Source organism: Dermacentor andersoni, chromosome 10, assembly GCF_023375885.2.
Source record: "Dermacentor andersoni chromosome 10, qqDerAnde1_hic_scaffold, whole genome shotgun sequence".
Classification (NCBI taxonomy): domain Eukaryota; kingdom Metazoa; phylum Arthropoda; class Arachnida; order Ixodida; family Ixodidae; genus Dermacentor; species Dermacentor andersoni.
In genome coordinates, this window is record NC_092823.1 from 53039545 (window position 1) to 53064161 (window position 24617).

At 45.3% G+C, this 24617-nt stretch overlaps 1 protein-coding gene across 1 annotated transcript in view; it reads left to right on the forward strand.

Annotated features, from left to right (window-relative positions):
* The window catches only part of LOC129388282 (chymotrypsinogen A-like), a 61015-nt gene that overhangs the window by 5835 nt on the left and 30563 nt on the right, over window positions 1-24617 (forward strand). The window contains exons 3-7 of the mRNA XM_055078427.2: window positions 5601-5674; window positions 11611-11717; window positions 15489-15627; window positions 16587-16701; window positions 23647-23798. Coding sequence (XP_054934402.2) covers window positions 5601-5674; window positions 11611-11717; window positions 15489-15627; window positions 16587-16701; window positions 23647-23798 — 587 coding nt within the window. The remainder of the gene's footprint in view (window positions 1-5600; window positions 5675-11610; window positions 11718-15488; window positions 15628-16586; window positions 16702-23646; window positions 23799-24617) is intronic.

Below are 24617 nucleotides of genomic sequence, written 5' to 3' on the forward strand. Positions count from 1 at the left end.
GTTTTGGGTACAAAGGCTGCCACCACTTGTTCATCGCTGTCTAGAAGGTGAGCGTGCTACCTTTTTTTTAGGTAAATTCCTATGATGCGATGCGCCTAGCATTTCAAGCGCTGGCTTGCGCGAGATTGTTCCTTTCATGGTCTAATAGATGATGTGACAGCATCCATCTTCTGTGCATCTTACAGTGCAATTCGCGTTCGGTTGGACATTAGGCCAGCCCAAAATCTCATGTAAGCCAACACCCAAATTTCAACTTGGCCCATCCCCAAATTTCTAGCTGGGCTACCCGCACAACCGCTCCTGCGTTGAGTGTCGGCGTGCGGCATCATTCCTCGGCGTAACCGAGAGAACGAGCACAGGCGAAAGATGAGAGCGAACGACGAGTGCAGCGGTAGATGCAATAGCGCGCGAGGAGAAAAGTGGAGAAGGCTGCTACAGGGAAAGCATGACGCGGAGAATGGAGCAGGAGTGGAAGGAGCGGAGGAGCCGAGCTGAGCGCTCAGTTGTCGGCAGCCACGGCAGCCGCCGCCGCGTAGGCGATCTTATCAGCACTTCCCAGAGGGGGCCACCACGTCCACATCTATACCGATGGATCAACTACGTCGTGCAGTTCCGGTGGTGCCGTGGTGATACCAACGCGAGGAATGACACTGCGCTTCAAGACATCGCATGTCACGACCTCAACGGCGGCAGAACTAACGGCCCTGCGTCGAGCGCTGGAATTCATTGAATCTGAAAGAGCTAGAAAATGGGCTGTGTTCTGTGATTCAAAACCGGCATTACAGTGCACGCAGTCAGTTCTCCGACACGGATGCCATGACCAACTGACATACGAAATCGCGAAACTTTACCATCATGTCCAACAAAAAGGTCACGAGGTCGTTTTTCAATGGGTACCTGGCCATTGTGGAATCAGTGGCAATGATGCCGCCGATAACGCTGCTCGCACAGCACATCAGGAAGAGCAGAGCGTTCCAATTCCGCTTTCGAGGACAGACGCCGCTAGGCAGCTTCGATACCTGGAACGCAGTCTCACACTGACCGAGTGGAACTCACCAAACTTACGACTCACACGACTGCATCGACTAAACCCCTCCCTGCAACTCCGGCCTCCACTCGGACTTCCTCGACGTGAAGCTACGCTTCTCTGTCGCCTTTGGTTAGGAGTTGCCTTCACAAAGGCATACTCTACATTAATTGGACAGACTGACAGTGGAGCATGCGAGGTCTGTGGCACGGAAGAAAACATCGACCACCTGCTGTGCCACTGTCCACGATACACCCCTGAGAGACAAGAACTTGCCAAAGCTTTTCATAAACTGGACAATCGGCCGCTTTCTGTGCAGGTGCTGCTGGAACACCGCCCCCATCGCCCGTCGGCCCATAAAGCGGTGAAGGCACTTTTGTGCTTCTTAAGGACGACGGGCTTGTGCGACCAACTGTGACTATTAATGCAATTTCTGTAAGGCCACACACGTCAGCGAACTCACTGCAATTTCCTTCTTTCCTTCCCTCCTCTCTCTCCCTGTTATCTTTGTTTTCCCCCTTTCCCTTTCCCCCGGTGTAGGGTAGCCAACCGGACATGATTCTGGTTAACCTCCCTGCCTTCTTCTTATCTCTTTTCCTCCTCCTCCCAGAGGGGGCCAGGATGAAGTCAGGTGGGAGAGCTACGCTCGTCCGCGGCGTCAGCTGCTGATGCCAGTCCGCGGCACAAGAATACGTGACGTAAATCACTGCTCCTGTAAGGGGTTATGGCGAGCGGCTATGAGTAAGGCTACAGATGTGAAGCTTCCTTGAGTGATGTCAGCGGCTACAACAGCGACACGATATCCCCACGACGAAGGCACCCTCTCGTCGTTAACGGAAGAAAAACGCGAGGAGAAAAGCATGGTGCCGCGCAAGACGGGTTGTGCGGCGCCGATGGCTACGATATGGCACCAGAGTAACGCGCGCTACTCACAGCGTTGTGTTCCTAATAAAAATATATATAATCATAATAGAAGATATTGACACGCAAAATGAAAACACGCATAGAGCTGCGCAAAAAATTTTGCAGTATCGTATTCCCCGGTAAATTTTTATCTGTTTTTAGAAACGCCTAATGTAACAAATTGACCCTAAAGCCTGGGACCTGAGGAACCGGAACCTTAGGATGAGAGCACAGGAACGCCATTACTTTAACATGCGAAGATTTGGGCAATTTCATTTTCTCTGCACATATATAGAGGGCCTACAGAGGGCACTTGACTACAGCTATGGGTATTGTAAGCTATTCCGTAAGCTACCTTGGCACTGTCGCTTTGACGTTGATGTCGTAATTTACCGTGACGATACCTTAAACGTAGTTTTCCAACAAGTACCTGATATTCGGCCCAGTATTCTCTTGTCGGTATGTGCCATTCTTAGCACTGTTATTGTAATGCCAGCCTATTTTGTGCTTCCGACGCTCTTTCCCCAAGCATGACAACGACGAATTGCACGTATAGCCGCCACCATCCTACCGAAAATTTTTTTATGAGATGCACGCAGCGTAATGCCCGTCCAATACAGTATTGCTGATTCTGTCCTCGAAAACGCATATACAGACGCTCTGAGAGCCGCTCTGAGAGAATATTGTAACGTTCGATTTCCCGCGTGCAGCTAAAGGACGAGAGCAGGCAACCAGCCGTCACAGACTCCGGTGACCAACTGCTTTATTCTCATCCACGCGCTCCGCGATCTACGCCGCTAGCCAATGAGATGGGGCGGTGTTGCCATCTGTCATTCTTCGTGGAAAACGCTGTGGTCAAACGCGACACTAGTACCAGTACACTCGCGTGCCTTTCAGCTTGACGTCAGCACTCGGTTTCCCAGCGGGAAATGGACAACTTGATGCAAGGACTACAACACGTGGTGGTGTAGTTTAATGACATCCAGGTGACTGGGCGCAATGATGCTCACCTTGAGAATTTGGCCCGTGTACTGCATCGCTTGAAAGAGGCTGGGCTGAAACTCAAGCTCGACAAGTGCACCTTCATTAATTCACAGGTGCAATACCTGGGCCACATTGTTACGTCGGCTATTTTCCATCCTAACCATGAGAAGACTGAGGCTGTACTGAAGGCCCCAAGACCTAGTGATGTGAAGTCACTTCAAAATTATTTGGGAATTGTAAATTTCTTCCGACAATTTCCACCAAATATGTCTACTGCTCTTCCTACACTGAATGAACTGCTCGGAGCCAAGACACCATGTATGTCGGGTGTAGACCAGGAGCATGCGTTTTGGCAAAGCAAAGAGTTGCTGGTGTCTGCTGCGGTTTTGGCACACTACGACCCTCGGAAGCCGTTGGTGCTGATTTGTGATTCATCACCGTATGGAGTGGGAGCTGTGCTGGCTCACCGTGGCGACACGGATGCTGAGCGTTTGATCGCTTTTGCATCAAGAAGTCTCGCGCCAGCTGATCGCAACTACAGTCATTTGGATAAGGAAGCTCTCGATTTTGTGTTCGTAGTGACCAAGTTTCGACAGTATGTACGGGGCCGAGAGTTTGAGGCGGTCACCTACCGCAAGCCTCTGCTTGGCCTGCTCGCCGCTGACAAACTCGTGCCAGAGACGTGCTCTCCGCGAGTGCTGCGCTGGTCACTGATGCTGGCCGCTTACAACTACAAGCTTAAGTACCGTCCCGGAGCCAGCATCGCGAATGCTGACTGCTTGAGTCACCTGTCACTGCCTGTTTCTGCACATTCCGTCGAGCAGCCAGCTGAAGTTTTCATGCTCTAGGTTGCTTGCCCCAAGGACTTGGTACCGTCTGTAGTGAATGAAGCGACCTCCAAAGATCCTGTGCTAGCCAATGTTCGGGAGGCACTGTGGGCGGGAACAGAGCTGCGGGAACCTGCCCTGAAATTATATTCACATCGCACTACGCAAATGAGCGTGCAAGGAAACTGCATCCTGTTGGGTTCACGACTGGTGATTCCTAGTACATTGCAAGAGCACGCGCTAAGCCTACTCCATGAAGGCCATCCTGACATTTCAAAAATGAAAGCAATGGCTCGTAGCTATGTGTGGTGGTCTACCCTGATGAAGACATAACTAATGCGTTGCGCCAATGCCGTGTGTGTCAGTAGAACCAGAGGACTGCGCGCCCAGAAGCGATGACGCCATGGCTGTTCCCTGTGAAGCCGTGGTCGCGAATCCACATTGACTTTACTGGACCACTCAAGAATCGGCACTTGCTGATTGTGAGTGATGCCTATTCAAACTGGATAGAAGTTGTTCGTGCTACAACACCGTCGGCCGATGCCACCATTCCATGCTTGCGCACCATGTTTGGTACCCATGGGTTGCCAGACGTGATCGTGTCTGATAATGGACCAGCATTCGTGAGTGCCAGTTTCAAAGAATTTCTCCAGCGAAATGGCATAATTCTTCTGCTGACACCGCTGTATCACCCGGCATCAAATGGTGCTGTGGATCATGCAGTGCAAACTATTACATTAAAACTGAAGAAGGCAGAGGGCGGAGGTTTCGAGTGGCAGCTAGCTCGTATCCTCTGAAGTACAGACAACGCCACATAAGATTACTGGATGCTCTTCTGCTGAGTTAATGTTGAGACTCAAGCTGAGAGTAGCTTTGATTCTACTGCATCCTGACATGAGGTCCACAGTTCTGACAAGCCAGCTAAAGCAGAAGGTGGCCCACGACAAAAGCATGTACCCGACGCCGCTTGTGCAACCAGGGGATCATGTCTATGCACGAAACTTTCGAGACGGTCCGCCCTGGGTTCCAGCGACAGTGACTGCTACGTCGTGTGATCACATCGCTCGTGTCACATTGCCGGATGGTCGATCCTGGAGGCGGCACCAAGAGCACCTGCGCCCAGATTTCGCCGCCCCTGACGTGCCTCCGGCTGCTGTCGCGAAACCGCAAGCCTGCCCATGTGACGGAAGCGTACATCACCAACAGACCTCTGCTGGGCAACCGCACCTGAGCGCCAACTGTGACGATGAAGCAACACAACACGAAGCTTCGCCAAGAAAGAATTCAGTGCTGGACGTGCCAGATGCTCCGACACCCACTTCTGAGCCGAGTACACCCCAAGTGCGAAGAAGTTCGAGAGCCAGGCGACCCGTTGTGCGATATTCACCATGAGGCTTGTGGACGTTGTTTTCCCTGTGGGCGTGGGGAGGGGTGTCGTGTTTCACCACAGCGTTTGTCACGAAGAACGACAGATGGAAACACCACCCCTTCTCATTTGAGAGCGGCGTAGCTCGCGGAGCACGTGAACGAGACTAAAGCAGTTGGTTACCGGAGTCTGTATTTACCGGAGCAAGTATTTCTGCTTAATTTATTGTATGTAGGGAATCCGTTCAGACTTCGTAAGTACATTTCAAACATTCTGTGCACTTTCATTTATGATACCTGAAGTGGGATTTGGTGTGCCTCATCATTTTGGACTATGTCTTATCTAAAAGGCTGCTTACTGTTCTCTGCCCCAACGCGGTTGCCTTCTCTGTGTTGCGCAACTCTATGATGTCTCAAACTTTTGGTTGCACTGGGAGAAGAAAGATTGACAATGCATAGGCGAACATTGCTGTCATATCTCCAATAATGCGCAGGTTGCGGTTTGTCCCAAGCCACGGGCAGGGTTTTCAATGGTCAGCCTATAAGGAGGACGCAAATTCCTTGGATAGTAAGTGCACCATCAACTGCTTTTCCCACTACATATGCGAATCAATTTTCGCGAAAACTTTGTGTACGCTGACAATTTATCCGCTTTATAAGTACACCAAGTTGTGAAATACGAACTCTTGTAAGCTAATTAGAAGACGGGGTTGCTTGACTGACTAGTGCAATAAAGAATTCTAGCAGAACCGATGTGACGAAAAACATGGATGGCGGTCATGTAGTTAGCACTGAATATATTCAGCCGTATACCGCATTGCAATCGCTGAAACGCGTTATCTCAGACGCGTATATGGACTATTCCATTGAGCTTCCCCGTGGACACGCTGCGCCATCTACCGACGTGGGCACAAAGTATGCGCGTGGTGGGTGGAAATAGCCAGACAAGACTGTCTCGCTATAAATGGCGACTGTTGGATTCCGCCAAGCCTAGAGGCAAGTTAGAGATTCATTTGTCCCTAAAGAGTGGCGCGCACCCGCTTGCGCACGCCCATTGACTAAAATTGACCTGGAAAAGCTCAACTGAATAGGTAAGCATTCTCAAGCGCACGCAGAAAGGTACAAATTCGGGTCGATAATGGGTTCTGAACTCTCGGCTCAGAAAACAGAAGGTTGATGATTTACAGACGCCGTCAAATGTGGTATACTCCACGCAGCCGGAGCCGGAGCAGCGGCACACTGCATCGCGACGCCATCTACATTGACACGAGTCAAGCGACAAGCCTGCAGATAATGAAGGGCACCCATTTGCTGCCTCGATCCCAGATGCTGCCTGTAGATGGCGGTGCGATACAGTTTGCCGTAAAGTCCCTTGATGATTTGAAAATAGCGACACTCTTTGAACTCTGCCGCCGCCGCGCGACCTCCTCGCCTCCTCCTCGCCCCTTGCGCGTTCCCCCGTTTTGCCCCCGTTTTTGTGCACGACGATTGGTCTCCCTGCCGTTGCCCTTGGAAACGCGCGGATCTTGAGTTTTGCTTGTGTTTTTCTTTTTCGTTCGCGCCATTTTCCTCCTCAGCACGGCTGGCTCGGCCCTTTAGCTCGGCGCAGCGAACGTTGTACGCTGTGTTTCCTGCTCTATGTGCTAGCGCTATGCCGGCCTGTTGCGCATATAACAGCAGCAAGAAGCCTGAAGATGGTTGTGCCGTTTTTGTGATACCACAAGGAAAGCGTGACGGCTTGCGCAGGAAGCAGTGGCTGCATGACATTGGCCGAGAGAACTTTGTTCCGACAAAGAACAGCGTTGTTTGCGAGCTGAGGCATCTTTCTTATAGCTCGTAGCAAAGCATCCCGTAATGCTGCATTTTTTTTTTCATTCTTCCGGCCTGCTAACCAGCGTTTTTTTGCGGTTGTCCTCAGTATGCTTAATATTCTGGGGCGGCTCCATCACCTCGCACGTTGCTAACTGTTGTTATTCAATCGGAAGTGCAGCATTATAGATTCTGCTTTGCGCCCTGAAAAAATCAGTGGCGAGTATACCCGTGGTACTGCGGGTGATAAGCGTAAGCCAGTCAACATTGAGTTTTTTTTTTCAAGTTTTACGGCAAAAGCCTTTAGATCTCTGTTTCAAGGTCGCGTTGTAAACTGGAAGTATCACGTGACCCAAGGAGGCCAGAGGTGACCCAAAGCATGTCCACCCCTGTATAAGAGAATGATTACCCAAGTTAATTAATGAATCATTAGTGATTGACCTAAGGTGGATTAGGGATGATTAAGGTTGATTAGAGTGTATTAAGGAAGATTAAGGTGGATTATAGTGCATTAAGGAGGATAATATGCATGAATAAAGATTAAGGTGGGTGGAGGGAAATTAAGGCGGATTATGGTGGATTAAGGTGAAGGGTTTATGAAAGTGTATTAAGACCGATTAGGGTGCATGAACAAGGATTAGGGGGGATTAAGGTGGACAAAGTATTAAGACCGATTAGGGTGCATCAACAAGGATTAGGCGGGATTAAGGTGGATAAAGAGAGATTAAGGTCGATTAATGTGTATTAGGGTGAATTAGGGTTGGTAAAGGAGAATTAAGGCCGATTAAGTTGGATTAAGGTGGATTAGGGTGTATTAAGGTAGATTGGGACTATTAGGCAAGATTAAGTTGGATTAAGGTGCATGAATAAGGACTAAGGCGGGGAAAGGTGGATTAAGGCGGATTATTATAGATTAGGGTTGATAAAGGAGGATTAAGACCGTATAGGGTAGGATAAGGTGCATTGGGGGCGATGTGGGTTGATTAGATTGTATTAAGGTGGAGTGGGAGAATTAAGCTGGATTAAGGTGGATGAATGAGCATTAAGGTGGATTAGGGGAGACTAAGGGGAATTAGGGTTCATTGAGTATTAAGACCGATTAGTCTACCATAATCCTCCTAATGAACATTAATCCACATTCATCGACCTTAATCCTCCTTCATTCAGTTTAATCCACCATAATCCACAAAAGCCCTTTTTAATGCACCCTAATCCACCTTCATCGACCTTAATCTACTCTAACCCTCCTTAAGGCACTTTAATCCTCCTTAATCAACCCTAATCCTCCTTCATTCACTTTAATTCACCCTAGCCCACCATAATCCTATTTAATGCACCTTAATCCACCCTAATCCACTATAATCGTCCTTAATGCACCTCAACGCACCTTCATCCACCTTTATCCAACCTCCCTTATGACCTTAATCCACCTTCATCACCCTAATGCACCTTTATCGACTTTAATCCACCTTAATCCTCCTTAATACACCCGAATTCATCATAATCCAATCACTAATCAATCATTACTTTGCTAATCATTAATCATCTCTTATACGCGGCTGCATATGCTTTGGTTCGCTTCCCGCCTTCCTTCGGTCACGCGATATTTTATGTAGCTCACAACGGGACCTTGAAACAGAGGTCTAAGGCTTTCGTTTAATAAGCCACACACAAAGGGATGTGTCACAATGAATACTAGATCAGACGCACGAAGTAAAGCGTCTGATCGTGTGGCAGAAAAATTGTCTGGAGTATAGAACTCGCCTCAAAACTCCCTTTAAACCAGTATACCCAGTTCATACGGCTTTAAGAAAAAACCAATCTCCTCATAAACGTTGCCTCCAGCATTATCGATGCTGTTATTAGCATTTCTCAAAATTTTCAACCCCACTGGGGCGCGCAACTGGCCCAAAATAACAGACCTCCATAGAATCCTGCGGTCCGTCCGCGGGAGCCCAGGAGGAATAGCGTGCCGTGCGCAGCCAGCGGGCGAGGAGAATCGAGGAGGAAAGCGCCGTGAGGAGGAGAGTATCGCTACTTTCAAATTATCAAGGGGCTTTAGTTTGCCGTTGCTCCGGCTGCCGTTGCGTGGAGTATACCACTTTTGTCGGCGCCTGTGCATATTACCCCATGTACTCTCGTGATTCTCATGTTGGTGTAGGTCTAAAAAAAACCTAAATGTGGACATAGATAGATAGATAGATAGATAGATAGATAGATAGATAGATAGATAGATAGATAGATAGATAGATAGATAGATAGATAGATAGATAGATAGATAGATAGAAGTGCATAAAATATTGCATTGAATAATTACTATTAAAAGGGATAAGGAAAGTCGTCATTGCCATCAAATATGTTCTATCTCGTTAAATCAATGACAGATGGCAAATGAGTCTTAGAACATAATTGCATTCTGAGTAATTTGCAGGGTATTTTCTCGCTGTACACAGCAGATTCTAGGTGACAGAAAAGACGTTTATCACCTCGCATGTGCTATCCTGTAATCGGATGGTGCAGGTAAGGGTAAGATGACTGTAATAGGATAGATAGCAACTGTATTAGGATGCACAGGAACATGAGAGCAATCCTTACTATACCCGCGGCTAAATAATAAAGGTGTAAATAAGACATGCACCCTTTCGTTGGAATTGCTACAAAAAAAAAACCATATGGATTTCTCGAAAGCCTCAGAGTTGAAGGAAAATTCATCCTGGTTCAACCCGGGACTACCACATTTCCGGTGCAGCCGCTCTAGCATCTGAGCTAACCAGGCGGCTAGCAGATGGCAGGGCGAAGTTGAATTGGTCGACAACATGAGGCAAAGTCAAGTGTTTGACGTAGAAGTTGTGCGGAAACCCGCAAGGTTTCCTGCGGGTTTCCGCAGAAATTCAACGTTATACGCGCCGTGGTTGCTCAGTAGCTGTAGTGTTGGCTGCTGAGCATGAGGCCGCGGGATTGAATTCCGGCCACGCCGCCTTTCGTTGGGTGCGAAATGAAAAATCACCCATGTACTTAGATTTACGTGCACGTTAAAGAAGCCCAGGTGGTTGAAATTTCCGGAGTCCTCCACTACGGCGTGCCTCCTAATGAGAAAGTAGTTTTGGAACATAAAACCTCCTATTTAATTTCGATTAAACATTTACTATGGAACTTAAGAAGGGAGAAAACCAACTTGTTTGATATTCAGTAATCACAATCATCTGAAACAAATAATGAAGCCATGGAAACCACACGGGAATTGCAAATTATCACGAGATGTAAACAATACTTGGCTGAAAATAATTTGTCGCTGATGGTAGCCTGCCGAAGAATCCGCCGATTGTTCTACGGAGGTCGTTGTTTGGACGCCCATATTCTTGATTATTTGCTTCAATTAAAAACTGCAGATTGTATCCCCTATACCCATTTTGGCTCCATATGGGTTTTATGAACCAAAAGTTTTCTTTTGGCTCTTTGGTTAATTAGACAGCGGGGGGTCTTTATTCCGCCAACTTTGTTGCCTTTACGTGCCATGGGAGGGCTCATTGGTCTGCTGCCTGCTCAAGGATTCAGTTTGCGTTCAGTTGCACCTCACACGATTGGCCTAGACCGCACCAACGTTGTCAGGCACGCCCGTCGGCGCGGCCTAGGCCAATCGCATGAGGCGAAACTAAAGGCAAAATGAAAGCGCGTTCCGAATAAAAATCTCTGATCTAGCCCATGGTGTGTCGCTACAAATCTTGAATACTATAATGAGATCTAGTGGAAACTGAACGTGAGGTGAGTTCCGCGGCAACGTGAGGGGAAATCTTACCTAAAAATTCACTAACCAAACTTCCGTGTTCTAGGCATTGCAAGAATATTGCTTTTGAGAAGCCTTTGCTTAAGCTTGTCCGAAGGCGCACTCAAACTGGTGTTTTATAGTGTTCATATCGCGGACCTTTATCCCATATTGTATGAGAAACACCAAATCCGATTTCATTTTACCTACACGGTTGTGTAGCTTTGCAAGCCTGTTTCTCAGGCAATTGACTTGAAAGACCATGGGATTACTGAAGTAGGCCCATTTCTTGAATGAAATTCTCGGCAGTATGCCAGACAAGAATAGCCTTTTGCCGGAGATAGCCTTTAAGTGGCACAAGATATGACAAGAGAATATTTGTCACATTAAATGTCGCCATGTGTGTTAGTGCCTTTCTTTTGTTCGTACAGTTTTCAGACAGCAAGGTGTTCATACAGTGATGATTATTATTTTTTAGAAACTCCACAGCTCTACAGCTCTACAGCTGCTTAAAGCTCTACAGTGTTACATGATTTTATAATTGTTTTCATGCACTCAATAAATGACTCAACTAATATGCGCTTACTGCAGAATGTTTCAGAGATTACGATATGTGTAATTCATAATGTTAAACTCAGTCTTTCTTCATTTGTTCATTGGGCTTCGATCCTAGAGACCGTGCAAACAAATTGCAAGAATAAAGCATGTGATGATACTTGAATATACCTTTTAAGCAAAATTTTAGACGAGTGCTATCTAATATGACAAATCAAGCAGTCATCGTAGCATTTGGAGCACCTGATGGCTAAAAATGTGCAATTCTCCGCCCCATCAAATTTTTAAACGTTTTGCTGTGATTTGGCAGATTCACTTTCTTTCGCGATTAGCCCAGAAGACAAAATAACTAAAAATTGATGTTGCCTTTCTCTCAGGTACAGATAGTCACACCTTTTCCAAAGCTCAATGGTGAGGGTATGTGCGGTGGAAGCATCATTACACGCAATGTTGTGATCACTGCAGCACATTGTTTTCCTGCCACGTGCGTATTGTTTTGACGTCTTCAACTGCCTTGGCTTGTGATTTCGGAAAGCTTGCGTTAGATATAATTGTGTTATGTATAGTACTTACAAAAGATGCAGGTGTGAGTGAGGTAAAGACGTCTGATGCTTTGTGCTTCAAATGCTTGTACTGCAAATTCGTGCGCAGAAACTGAATGATGATTCTCGAGCTTAAGTAGAGCCTAATTTGCTGCATTCCAATTGCGTAATCTTCAAAGAACAGCCTTCAGGCATTTCAAGAATATTTCTATTGTTACGGCTATGTGTATACGTAAACTGATTAAAAAAATTCATCATAAATGTATAGGATAAACAATCATAGAGATTAAGTACAGCGTAGAAAAACTGGAAAGAACAATTCATATCTTAATCAAAGCCTCTTTCCTCCGCAATCTATAATTTCTTGATCCGCTTGTGTGGTCCTAATAACGGTTGCAATGTTGCTTCAAATATGGATACGCGCGTGGTATAATCTCTGCCAAAAAGTTGGTTTCGCACGATAGTCCTCCAGCCTCCTGAACATTTGTTTATAAATCATCATAATATTTAACCTCATAGCTTCCAAGATGGAAAATAGTGAGGAGAGGATAACATGTAAGGCATCAAGAATAATGCACAGTCTTTGTGAAAACTATGCGGGCTACACTGCGCCAGCACCATACATGGCTTTACCCTATGCGCTGTTGACAATTGTTACCGATGGATGGTCAGAAGGAAGCTTCTGTTGATTCTCACTTACGGAATGCCTCGAAAATTCTCGTACACAGTCTCTAGTCAGCTTCCTAGTCGCAGTAAATGTAGTCCGTTTACTTTTGGGAAAATATGTACATAGGAAAAATAAACCGCTGGACAAGTGCAGTGGCAAATATTTCCAGAAACAGAAAATTTTAGTACGTCGTTATCATGATCATCAGAAGCAGCAGTAGCAGTCTATATTTATGTCCAGTGCAGTACGAAGCCCTCTCCCTACGTTGTCTAATTACCCTTGTCCTATGCCAACGGATTGCAAATAGCGCCCGCAAATTTACTAATTTTATCACCCCACCTAGATTTTGGCCGTCCTCGGCTGCGCTTCCCTTCTCTAGGCGACCGTTCTGTAACTCTAATGGTCCACAAGTTACCAATCCCATCCATTTCATGGCCAACCCAGCTCAACTTTTCTCTCTTAATGTCAATTAGAACATCGGCGTTTCCCGTTTGCTCTCTAAGCGACGCCGCTCTCTTCCTGTCTGTTAATTTTACGCCTAACAGCTTTCGTTCCATCACTCTTTGCACGGTCCTTAACTTGCTATCGAGCTTCTTCAACCTCGAAGTTTCTGCGCCATATGTTAGCACCAGTAAAATGCAGTGACTGTACAGCTTTCTTTTAAATGATAGTGGCAAGCTCGCAGTCAGCATCTGACAATGTCTGCCGTATGCACACCAATGAATTTTTATTCGTCTGTAAATTTCGTTCTCATGATCAGAGTGCCCTGTGATGGTAACTTACATAGGTAAGTGTACTCCTCCACAGACTCTAGAGGCTGACTAGCGATCTTGAACTCTTGTTTCCTTCCCAGACTATTGTATATTATCTTTGTCTTCTGCATGTAAATGTTCAACCCCACTCTTACGCTTTAAGTCTTAAGGGGACACTAAAGGCAAATAGTAAGTTGCCGTGGATTGCTGAAATACCCTTCCAGGCACCTCGCAACGCTTGTTTCGTGTCAAGGAAAAATTTTTTTTAGGAGAAAATTGCATCTGAAGGGTTCGAATACCTTTTTCGAAATTCAAATCTCCCGCCACCCAACCGGGGGAGGGTAACGTTGCATAAGCCATCAACGCCGGTGAGTAAATCGGCACCCGACACACGGCGGTACCGAGCCAAGACAGATGTGCAATGCGGTTGTTTGCTTTAAATCAGGGATACAATCAGGACTCGATGGGAAGCAAAGGTCAGTGGGTCGCCTCGCATTGGGCGCTTACGGGAAGACTACAAATGAAGCTGTCCAGGGTAATATGGTTTGGACTAGATTTGAAGTGAGGGAAGGTCGCAGTAAAATTGAGTATGAAGAACGGCTGAGGAATACGCAAGAAAGTGAATGGGCTGCGAGCGTGTTCAGGTATCTGTACAGGAAAAACTTTGAAAAGAACTAGGAAGCTTACCAGAAAGTATGCGGCCTGTAGGGTGGGCAACACAGCAACAAAGGAGGTCAAGCGGAAAGTCAGAGAGGCTGAAACAATATCATGGGTGGCGGCAGTGGAAAAGAAACCTGCCATGAGTAACTACTTAACAGGAAAAAATGAAATCAGGAAAGAAACAATTTATGATAACTCAAAGGGGAGCTCATTACTTTTCGAAGCAAGATCCGGATGCCTTAGAACACGCACCTATAAAGCGAGATACAAGACGGAAGAAGAAGCATGTGCTTGCTCCGGTAAAGCTAGAGAAACTATGGAGCATGTTTTATCAGAATGCGAAGACGTCTAGCCAGCGGTCGATTTATCCACCACTGGCCTCCTTGAAGCCCTTGGGTTCAGCGGGAGCAGTGGAAAAGTAAACATGTCCGCAATAGGTATTAGTAAGAGGCGATGGGACGATTGGTCGAAGAAGAGTAGGTAAATGACAAAAAACGGAGACGCAAAAAAGCACAGTTCGCAATAGGGGATCAGAAAATTTGGGTGTGGTAGTTTATAGTGTTTCTTTTTCTTTTTTATTGTTTAACCTAGGTAGGACATTAGGCAGTATAATAGCAAGAGCTTGGTGGCACCGCCCACCGCCCCGTTCCAAAAGGGACGCTCATAACATCCATCCATCCATCCATCCATCCATCCACCCACTGGATAGATGGATGATTTCAATCCAAGGAATTGAAGTCAGGAGACGCAGCATTCTGTAAATCTTTTTATCGCTAACAACGCCATAACATTTGTGATGTGCCATTTCTTGACGTATAAGTAAAGAAATAAAGATAATGCAGCTAGAAAGAACGGGCCAATTACGCACGTGGAATGCTTGCTTTCTGGTGCTGGTAACACCGCTGTATTTGACAATACTCGATTATACGAGGTGCTAGTTATATCGTCGGCTTGAAGAATGTTGCAAACAATTTCAAGTTCCTACTACTTGAAACAGAACATACTACAGTGTGCTAAGTTCTGACGCTTTGTGTTTTGCTTTGAACAACAAAGCTGGAAACAACGAAGATGCTGTAAATAATAACGTTAACGTGCGTGTATGCTATTGCGCACATTCCTAATCAGCATACAAGAACGTATAAACAGGAGCAAATCAGCTAGTACAAATAAAATTTTGCGCGAGAGATAACTTAGAAGCAGGCTAACAGAACTACTACACAACTAACTCTGCGCTTTCAAACACGTTTGGAATGTTGATGAAGGAGTGTGACTTAAGGTGAACACTGGTGCAGTGGTAATTAAATTTATAGGAGGAAGCCCAAAGTAAACAAATTTTTTTCAGCACTTATTAAAATTCCAAGGCAGCATCAACGAAATAACAGCAAGCAAAACTTACTTTGCTCATCAATCTTGGTTTTCTGGTTCTATACACATCTCACCACAACAAAGCAGTTTGCATAAACAAAATTGTTCTTTATATATTTTCTTTCTTGCTTCTATATGATATTCATATCCATGGTATTGCTGTGCATTAACAAGTCTCATTGTAGCCTTGTATATGGTAATGAAGAAGCTCTTAACTAAAAACATGCTTGTAACTTTAGGAAGTTCTTTTGCCTGGCCTTCTCCCTTAGGTCCTTACCAGAAAAAATTTCCATCTATTACAATTCGACAAAGCCAAAAGCTGGGCCAGTAAATTATGTGGACCGCATTTTTAGGCATCCCAAATACAATCAACGCCATGCAATGAAATATGACATCGCACTGTTGAAGGTAACGGTTTTTGATTGTTTTCCTGATGGAGATAAAAACTTTTCATGATTTTTGTTTTACAAGAACTTTATCCAGAGGAGCTCTAAAGTATTAATTAGCCAGAAATGTAATTCGAATGTGAATAACTTATTGGAATACGAAAAAAAATATGGGTTAGTGTACCTAAATGTGCCACCACAATACACAGAAAAAAATTTTGCAGGCATGTCTTCTAAAGTTTCACCCGCCGTGGTTCCTCAGTGGCTATGGTGTTGGACTGCTGAGCACGAGGTCGCGGGATTGAATCCCGGCCACTGCGGCCGCGTTTCGATGGGGGCGAAATGCGAAAACACCCGTGTACTTAGATTTAGGTACACGGTAAAGAACCCCAGGTGGTCGAAATTTCCGGAGCCCTCCACTACGGCATGCCTCATAATCAGATAATTGTGTTGGCATGTAAAACCTGATAATTAAATTATTTAATCTAAAGTATGGAAGTTGTTCAATAATTTTTAATATGTGATGTAGTTTTCAGGAAACATTCCTTCATGAATCGTGTCTGTGGAAACCTTTACATGGATATAATCGCTGTGGTAATATAGGTTCAGATATTCCGAGAAGCGAGAAGCACTTATTGCGTAAATCCTATACGGTGGTGGGTGTTTTAGTATTATCTCTTCAGGATATATTTGCGTAATAATTTGTCGTTCGTTTACATGCCAATAATTATGAAGCCTAACTTTTTATACTAGGCTACATTCATTACAAGTGACCCGACCGCATATAGCACTAAGAACGTATCGCATTCGTGGCACTAATTTCGTAGTCATCGCAAATGCATGATCGCTTGCATGCAACCTGTATGAATATTTCCTTAACCTTCTGACTAGATGTAGTTATTTTTTGCTTAAGTTGCACCTGCACGAGATCAGTTATCTACGTTTCTTTAACGGAATTTTGTTGCTACCCTTGTTTTACAGGTTCGAAATAATTTTAGGTTTGATAGATTTGTTCGACCAATATGCCTTCCCAATAGAGATATTATTGTGGGAGAAAGACCATTATTATCTGCCGGCTGGGGAAACACTAATTCTAGTAAGTCATGCTTCATATTTTTTTGCGCTTTCATTCATCTATTCACCTTGCTGTTCTATGCCCAATAGAGGTCATTCCGGTGCAAAGCGTTTATGATGACGAACGTGCTCTTATGTACTCTCTTTTCTAGCATGCTGCTTTTCCGTTGCAGAAATACAAAATTCAATTTAACAGCCCACAACAGCCGCAATTTATTGATGCCGGTCTAAGTACAACTATTCAATTATCGTATTACGACAGTCAAACTAAGCTACCACATTTTGACAAGATTGCTTCACGCTTCTTAAAGACATATTCGTATCTAACTCTTGTTTCTGATTGTTATATTTAGAAACATTTTTTGGTTTCTATGACTGGTATATCTGCGGAGTAATTTTCTATGCCAGGTAATGAATTGTGTTATATCCTAGCAAAATACCTAATTTCACAGCTACCATTTTAGAAGAGCAAAATTTAACCAACATGAAATAATTATGTCGGTTTAGCACTTTCACTGAATTCCCTGTGCTACGTTTCGGTCTAATAGAAGCCATTCTAATTCACTTCTATAATTCAGTTCACAAGGTATTGCGCTCGAAGCTTACGGCCAATCTGTACCTAATATATACACAGTAGGCGGCATCCTTTTGTATAACTCGGGAACGGCGGCAGTTGGGGCGCTCAGGAACGAGCCAGCGGTGTCTAACGGTAGCAACTGGCCACGTTTATCGTAAACGTGCCCAGCAGCTATCGTTAGATGTCAGGTACAGCAGCTAGCGTTAGACGTCGCTGGCTCCTTCAGGAGCACCTCGGACGCCGCCGTTCATTCACTACAAAACTGTGACGCCGACTGTACATTCACAACCTGTCAAAAGGATCAACCATGCTTTCGGCTTCTGTGTGTTTTCGCTTTTTTTATATCCCGTAATGTTTCGAAAAAAGAAAGACAGCAAAAGGCGCCTGGAGCTCTGAACTCGATCGCTGTGACTGTTGCATTCGCCGACAGTGAAAAGCAGCACCTTTTTGTTTGCTTGTTTTGGTTGGCTCATTCGCCCTCAAGGAATTACGTTCACATACTCCGCGACACTGGACCAGAACTCAGCGGTTAGTGGGTGGCTACGGCGATAAATTATTCGTGCTTCGAAGGCCCCAGACTGGCTCGAAAATTCACAACCTTGTTGTCGCGAGCGAAATGACGCGACTTCACCCACGAAAATTGAGCGATTTCATTTTCCTCGAACCCCTGCAATGCTTATATAGAGGGTGTCCCAACTATCATGCAAAAGATTGGAAAGTAGGCAAATGCGACGTGGTTTCACAGAACCAAAATAACATTGTTTGCCGCCGCTTGGAGGTACCCAGGTTATTTTTACGCGCATTGTGGCTTTCCAGCTCTTCAAATCGGCGGGAGATTTTAGAGGCCGCGAAGCACTTGAACGAGGAAGGCGCCTAGAGGTGAAGAATATCACGCACCTGGGATAGTACGAAAGAGCGCGCTTAGCGCTCGGCAAAGTACCGCCACCTAGAGGAATGTGTAGGCACAGTTCAACGAAGTTGAAAAATGAAAACGGGGAGCAGCGTCGCGAAGGGTAAATGTAGGGGGATGTGCACTTGGTAGAACTCTTCTAGCAGTTGCGACTGATTTACTTTGGTTTGCTGCGCTCTGTATGCGAGTGAAATTGTGCGGCGGTGAGCCAACGATGGCGGCTTAATCTCGCGTGCGCAAGGGAAACAAGCACGCCATATTCTGTCGCGCGCATTCCACCATGGTACTGTAAGAGGGTATAGAGCGGGTGCGCTCTATCGCTTTGAATATAAAGTCTATATATGTGTAAGTTATATTCAAAGCGATCTGCTTTGGGAGAGCAAAGTGGTCCGACGGATCCTAGCTTTGCGTGTGCTGTGTTCTCACCGCTGTGTTTGCGTTGAAGTGGTAGACAGTACGAAGGTCATTTCGCTCGCTGCTGCTGCCGCGATTCCTCACGCCAGCGTCTTTACAGCGAGTTCCCCGGTCATCGATTGTGAAGTGTTCCTGGCCACCTTCGCGCGCTGACAGCAAGATAGGTAATTTAAATAGTAAGCCAATGGTTAGAACGGGGCGTTCTACTTCGGCTGCTGGTGCGTATGGCGCGGCCTAGCGAGCCATGTCTTGAATACGATCTATGATGCGTCAAGGCGCACCAAGGGCGGACAGCGTCGGTAGCGCTTTAGTACCCGTAGGCTTGCGTATCACCCGCCATCATGAATTGAAATGTCACTGTAACTTTTTGTACTCTGCCTAATCCCATATTTAGTCTTAATTTATCAACTTCAGAAATATTTTAATTACATTTGAAGTGTCAATGAGAAAATTGTAGAGGATCATGGAAAGCACCAGATACAGTTTTTTGTGGCTCAATATGTGCGGCATAAACGTGTTCCTTCGAGCGCAAAAGAAGCACGCGAATACACGCAAAGTACCTCGAGCGGCCAGACGCTTATCAATATTGCGTGTATTTGCGGGCTTCATTCCCGCTCGGAAAACGACTTTCATGTAGTGAGAAGATCAGCGTCACTAGTAACAAAGAACGTTCCGTTACACCGCTACGCAGCAGTTACCACTACAGCTTTCACGACGATTCTAAGTGGCCTCGTGCCAAATTGATCTCCGTTCGGGGCAGGCATATTACCTTTTGTACGAGGTATGAATGTATATATTTCCTTTCATGCCATGGACTGGATTTCGTTGTATATGGAGCCTTGCTTCTTTCAATATACGGCTTTTTTCAGTGAAGTGACTGGCTACTGTTTAGGTAAATTCTGTTTTCTATCAGCGCGTTGCCATTGAGCCTCGTATGAATTTGCTCTCCAGTTCGTCTAGGTATTGTGCGCCACAAGTGGCAGCATCTAGAAAGTAGACTGTTTAGAAAGTAGAAAGTATGCTTGACGTGCAGGTGAATCTCTACGTTACATTGTGATGGCAAGATCATACTGAACTACTATTTATTTTAGTTGTAGATTTTACATATTTGAATGTAGAGTACATGGGACGGTCATAGTCACAGGATTTCTGCTTCGTAGTTGTCCTTAATTTGGTATGCAGACCAAGAATCTCATGGTAATTAGTGTTGCGCCTGTAGGCTACTCTAGACAGGTGGAAAAAGATAAGTTTCTGCTTGCTGGTTGGCATTTGGAACTTATTGCGGATGTTCAGGTTGGGGAGTGCATTTGAGAGTTTAGTATTAAGACGCCTTGTTGTTCGTGTAATCTGAACTCGTCTCGGTCAACTTTAGTTGCATCGGCCTAGGCTTTTCGAATGGTAGTGCTGGAGTGGTTCCTGTTTGACAGGCTTTCTTTAAGGTGGTCGAATCTATCTTGCAATCTTGGCTTTCAGCGCGAATGCAACGCGGCAGTGGGGCTCGCCAGACATTGTGAACACGCTACCTATTTCACAATTACTGCAACGGTGATGTCTAAACTTTAAGCATTACTTGCCAAAATATTTCCTATGAATCGTTGTATTTAGTGTCCCATTGTCAATATATATTATTGTGTCCAGAAAGAAGATGCCCTCAGTTGAAGAATCCGATGTAATTTTTATTGCTGGGTGAAAATATTATAGGAATGTTACAGATTTACCTTGACTGTCCAGAGGATCTCGTTAAAAAGAACTAGTTTGACTATGTATCGGAGCTATCTCTGGGGATTGTCTGTGCAACGAGATAGAAAATCCCATAAATATATTAGCGTTGATTGGCGCACAAAGTGTTGCCGTACTTGTATATTGTATTTGAAAGTAGTAATTGCTTTCAAGTTTGAAGTAGTTATATATGGTAACTAATTTAAAAAGGCATAAATGGACCTCAATATAGTGTTGAGCATTGTGTATGGATAGTTTCTTCTGTCGAGGATGAATCTTCAGAGATTGGTAAGTTGGTGTATATGGCCGTGACGGCTAGCGTGGTGAAAAATCTTTTGCGGTAGCGTGCCTTTAGTATAAATGTCCTCCACAATTCTCAGTGCCGGGTTATCTTGTACAATGACAGAAGTGTTTGGGGTAAATCTCCGCCAAAATAGTCAAGCACCCAGGCAGAGATGCCTGGGTGCTTAATGCAATTGGGCGCCCTGGGAAATTATTTATAGCTCAGTTGGTGGAATTTTATGAATTTCGGGGAGGCCATAGAAGCGTCCTGAAATGTTGCTGCCTTATTCGAGAAATCTGAATTCTGGCACTGTTGTGAATTCATCAGGAAAGCGTCATTTCAGCCCATTGGCAATGGCTAGCTTATATGGCAATGTCGGCTCGCTGTCTAGCTTACGGTAGTGTTCAGGTGTTCAGGATTGTTTAGGTATCTATAATCCTTGTGCTAGCACTTCTCTACTGTCCAAATAACACTACTTCCACCCTTATCTGTTTCCTTAGTGACGATGTCGTACAAAGAACAAATATTGCATTGCATATTATATAACTCTTGGAGGGAGTTATTAGGTCGCTTAGGCACCATACATCGGCTTACGATTTCCTAAATGACAGTTTTAAAAGACAGTTCTAGTCCATAGCTTGCTTTGGCTCAGGAATCTAGGTTAAATGTGCTCTAAGTCGTGTCGTCCCGGTGTCTGGTGCGTTGTTGTCTGCGAAAATCCTGTCTACGGGCATCCGTTGGTGGAATTCCGTAAGGTCCTTGAGAACAGATTTACAGTTTTTTTTTCAGTGGGATAGAAATTTAGGCCCTTCACAAGTACTCCTATTTCCTCCCCGTTTGATATCTTATAAATGTCTAACGCATTTGATTAGTTTAATTTTGTGGAGACTTCAGCCACCTCTAATGTTTCTAGATTCGCGTTCTCTCTACTTGGTGTGGCGTGGCTATTTGCAAGGAATGTAGTTTTTTTTATTAAAGTCAGTTTTTATTCCCGGCTCTCCTAACCACGTTTATGGACTGCTTTCCAGAGTAACTTTTTGAATATTTCCTGTCATCCGATGTCTGACGTATGTTCTGAAAGTCAAGCGGAAAAATTTCCAGTCATTATTTGCAGAGTTTTGAAGGTTATTCAAATGTGTGAGCGACGCATTGTTTATTATTGTTTGCCAGTTTGCAAGATGGCGTGGGGGAGTGTGCGTAGAGCTGTTGTAGCTTTCAGTTTCTAGTCCTTTAGGAATATATATTTTTCATTGTACAGTCTGCGAAAGTTTTTAGATAGAAGGCGCAGCTAGTAGGTTTTTGCTATGTTCCCTAGCCTGCAAATACACGATGCTTCGTGGCACATGCCAAACTTAGTAGAAAGGCGAAGGCAACATCTGGTCCCTGTGGCCACCACAGGTGCTCTACATACAGACATGTACAATCTGCTCTTAGAGATAAAAGTACAGCTTCACTTTCCTTTCACAAGGCAACTTCAAGTTTCCCTGCGCGTCAAGGAAGACAATCTACTGTCTATAGTGTGCCACTTGCAATAAACGATACCTAGCTGAGAGTGGACAACAAATTCACAAAACTCTGAGCGGCCAGGAGCAGATACAAAGCAAAGTTGATCTGAAGCTGTTGCCAGCAGCATCAATGAACGCGAAAAATATATATTGCATGCAGTAAGCCTTTGAATACTGCAAAGAAGTTTTCATTCACTGATCGAGAGGGAGTACACGGAATCATACCTCATAAACATATTTATATGCCAGCAGCGAACGGTAATCAATTTGGCAGCGGCCATGTAGAATCGCTAGAAGGTTTGCCATAACTCCGCAAATGTTGACATCAATACCATAGATACAAAAGCATTCTATGCCATCCGCTAACCTTGATTTTTAAGCTCACCTAATCCCCCATTTCCAGCTCTTCGTTGTCTCTCCCCTACGACTCAGATTAGCAGTTTCTGCGAAGCCTCTGAACACGCATCAACCATACGACGCCCTCTTCAATGTACACCTGCCCCGTCCCGCTTCTTCTACCATTTTAGTTCTCTTGTCGTCTCTTTTATAAAATACCGCCATCGGCACGCCACAAACTTCCAAACATTGAGCATATCGTTTCGGCGCCTCTGTCAAACAGGGTTGAGCCACTTCTGTAAACAGACTCGACACCGCCTACGTCGATATACTGAGGTTAACCTTCCTTGAAACACGAACCCGTTCCCTTCCCACCACGCCCAGTTCTGGCTGCCATACTTCACGTGGCCATTTTAATATGTTGAAACAATTGCCTGCGCACCGGCTGGTGGGTCACTTAGGTCATTCTTTCAACTCTTGTCGCTTTATTGCCCTTGCGCGGACTAACTTTTTTTTAACGATTAGTAGGAGAGGTGCGCGCCTTTATGGCGGACCGGCTTACAGGACCACTTTTAAGTAACACGAACTCACGCGGGTTTCTCCCACTGTGGTTTCTGTTGAGTTCTCTTAAGGTTTCCAACCTTCTCCGTACCGCACGATACCCCCTGTGGCACACTCTATTCATTCGGTTTCCTGCCGACTCCGCCTTCTCCCGCTCTCTTCCTCTCGTCCTTCAACCCCGTTCTCCCCGCGAAGATGCCTGGAAACGCGAAATGACAGCGTTCATCTTCTTTTCAGTCGCCTCCTTCACAGTCGGCCGCGTCCCAGAATGACCGCACATTATGTAACCCTACCAAACCGCAAACACTGCTCTGTCGCGCATTACAAAGCTGATTTCAGAAAGATAGGTCCCCCTATCGAAACGTAGGACAGCAATTTCTGAGGCCCTTTTCTCTGCTTACATAACTTTTTTTACTAAACTTTTGTCAACAAAATGGTGTATGATCACAATTTATTATTACCATTGGTTACTGAACTTTTAAACTTCTGCTGAAAGTTGTGATAATAAAAAAGCAGGTACACTGAAATTCAACGAGGATGTACGATTTTTTCGGACTCATGGTCTCCCTTCCTTACCTTTCTCTAAATTGTGAGTTTGCCTGGCCTAGGGAGCACACAATAACATGTTTAAAGAGTTACTTTGCTTTTCTTTATTTTTCTAGAGAATCTGAAAAATCTGATGTATGTGCATATTAACGCATTGCCACAAGAGAAGTGTGATTATATCATAAAACATATCCGAAGTAAGAACACAAGTGGATTTGATTCCAAATATGCCCTGTGTGCCGAAGCATCCATCGGAACTCCCTGCGGAGTAAGTAACAGCGGCGAACGTCTTGATGACGCGCATGCGCATGAGCAAATCATAGGCATTTATGGCATTGTCAGTGTATTACGCAGGCAAGGGTATCAAATGATGCAAAAAGGAATAGCAAAAAAATATGTTTGGTGTATCTGTTTGCTCACTGCGGAAGCCAGGTGTATAATTCGGTCGCAGTACTTAAATCATACGTATCGTTTTCGGGTTTCTTAATTGCAGTTACAGTTTGAAAATGCAGAAAGATTCAATAAGTTCCGGCATTGGTTGGTCGTTGTGCCTTACAATTATCGGTTTGCTTCAGAAGGCTTACACAAACCCAAAATCAATGAAATGACTTCAAAGATGGAACATGAGTACACCTTCACCCTGTCAAATCCAGATATAGTTGACTCCACTATGCGCGACAGGTGGCAGTCCTTAGTAATGTTGCCAGGGTTGTAGCGGGCGCTTATAGGGTGTCTATGCCCGTGAAACTTATAAACTCCAGCAGGCTTCGCAGCGCAGGGAGCTGTGGACACACCGGGAAAAGCAGGTCAGTCTCTGTGGCAGCTGGAAGGCCGTGGCGTCTGCAGGTGTTGATCACTGTGGAGTGTTCCTGAGCCAAGGATGGGCAGGCACAGAGAAGGTGCTCCAGAGTCTCGGGGTCCGCGCACCTTTTGCAGAGAGGTGACGTGGCGTGGCCTTTGGCTTACAGCCGGGCCACAGTGCAGGTGCAGCCAGTCCGAAAGCGCAGGAGTGTGGAACGGTCTCTTCTGGAGAGACCGTTCTCTGGAAGCGGCTTGGGGGCCCTGCCACTAGCCACTCGGGGGTCCA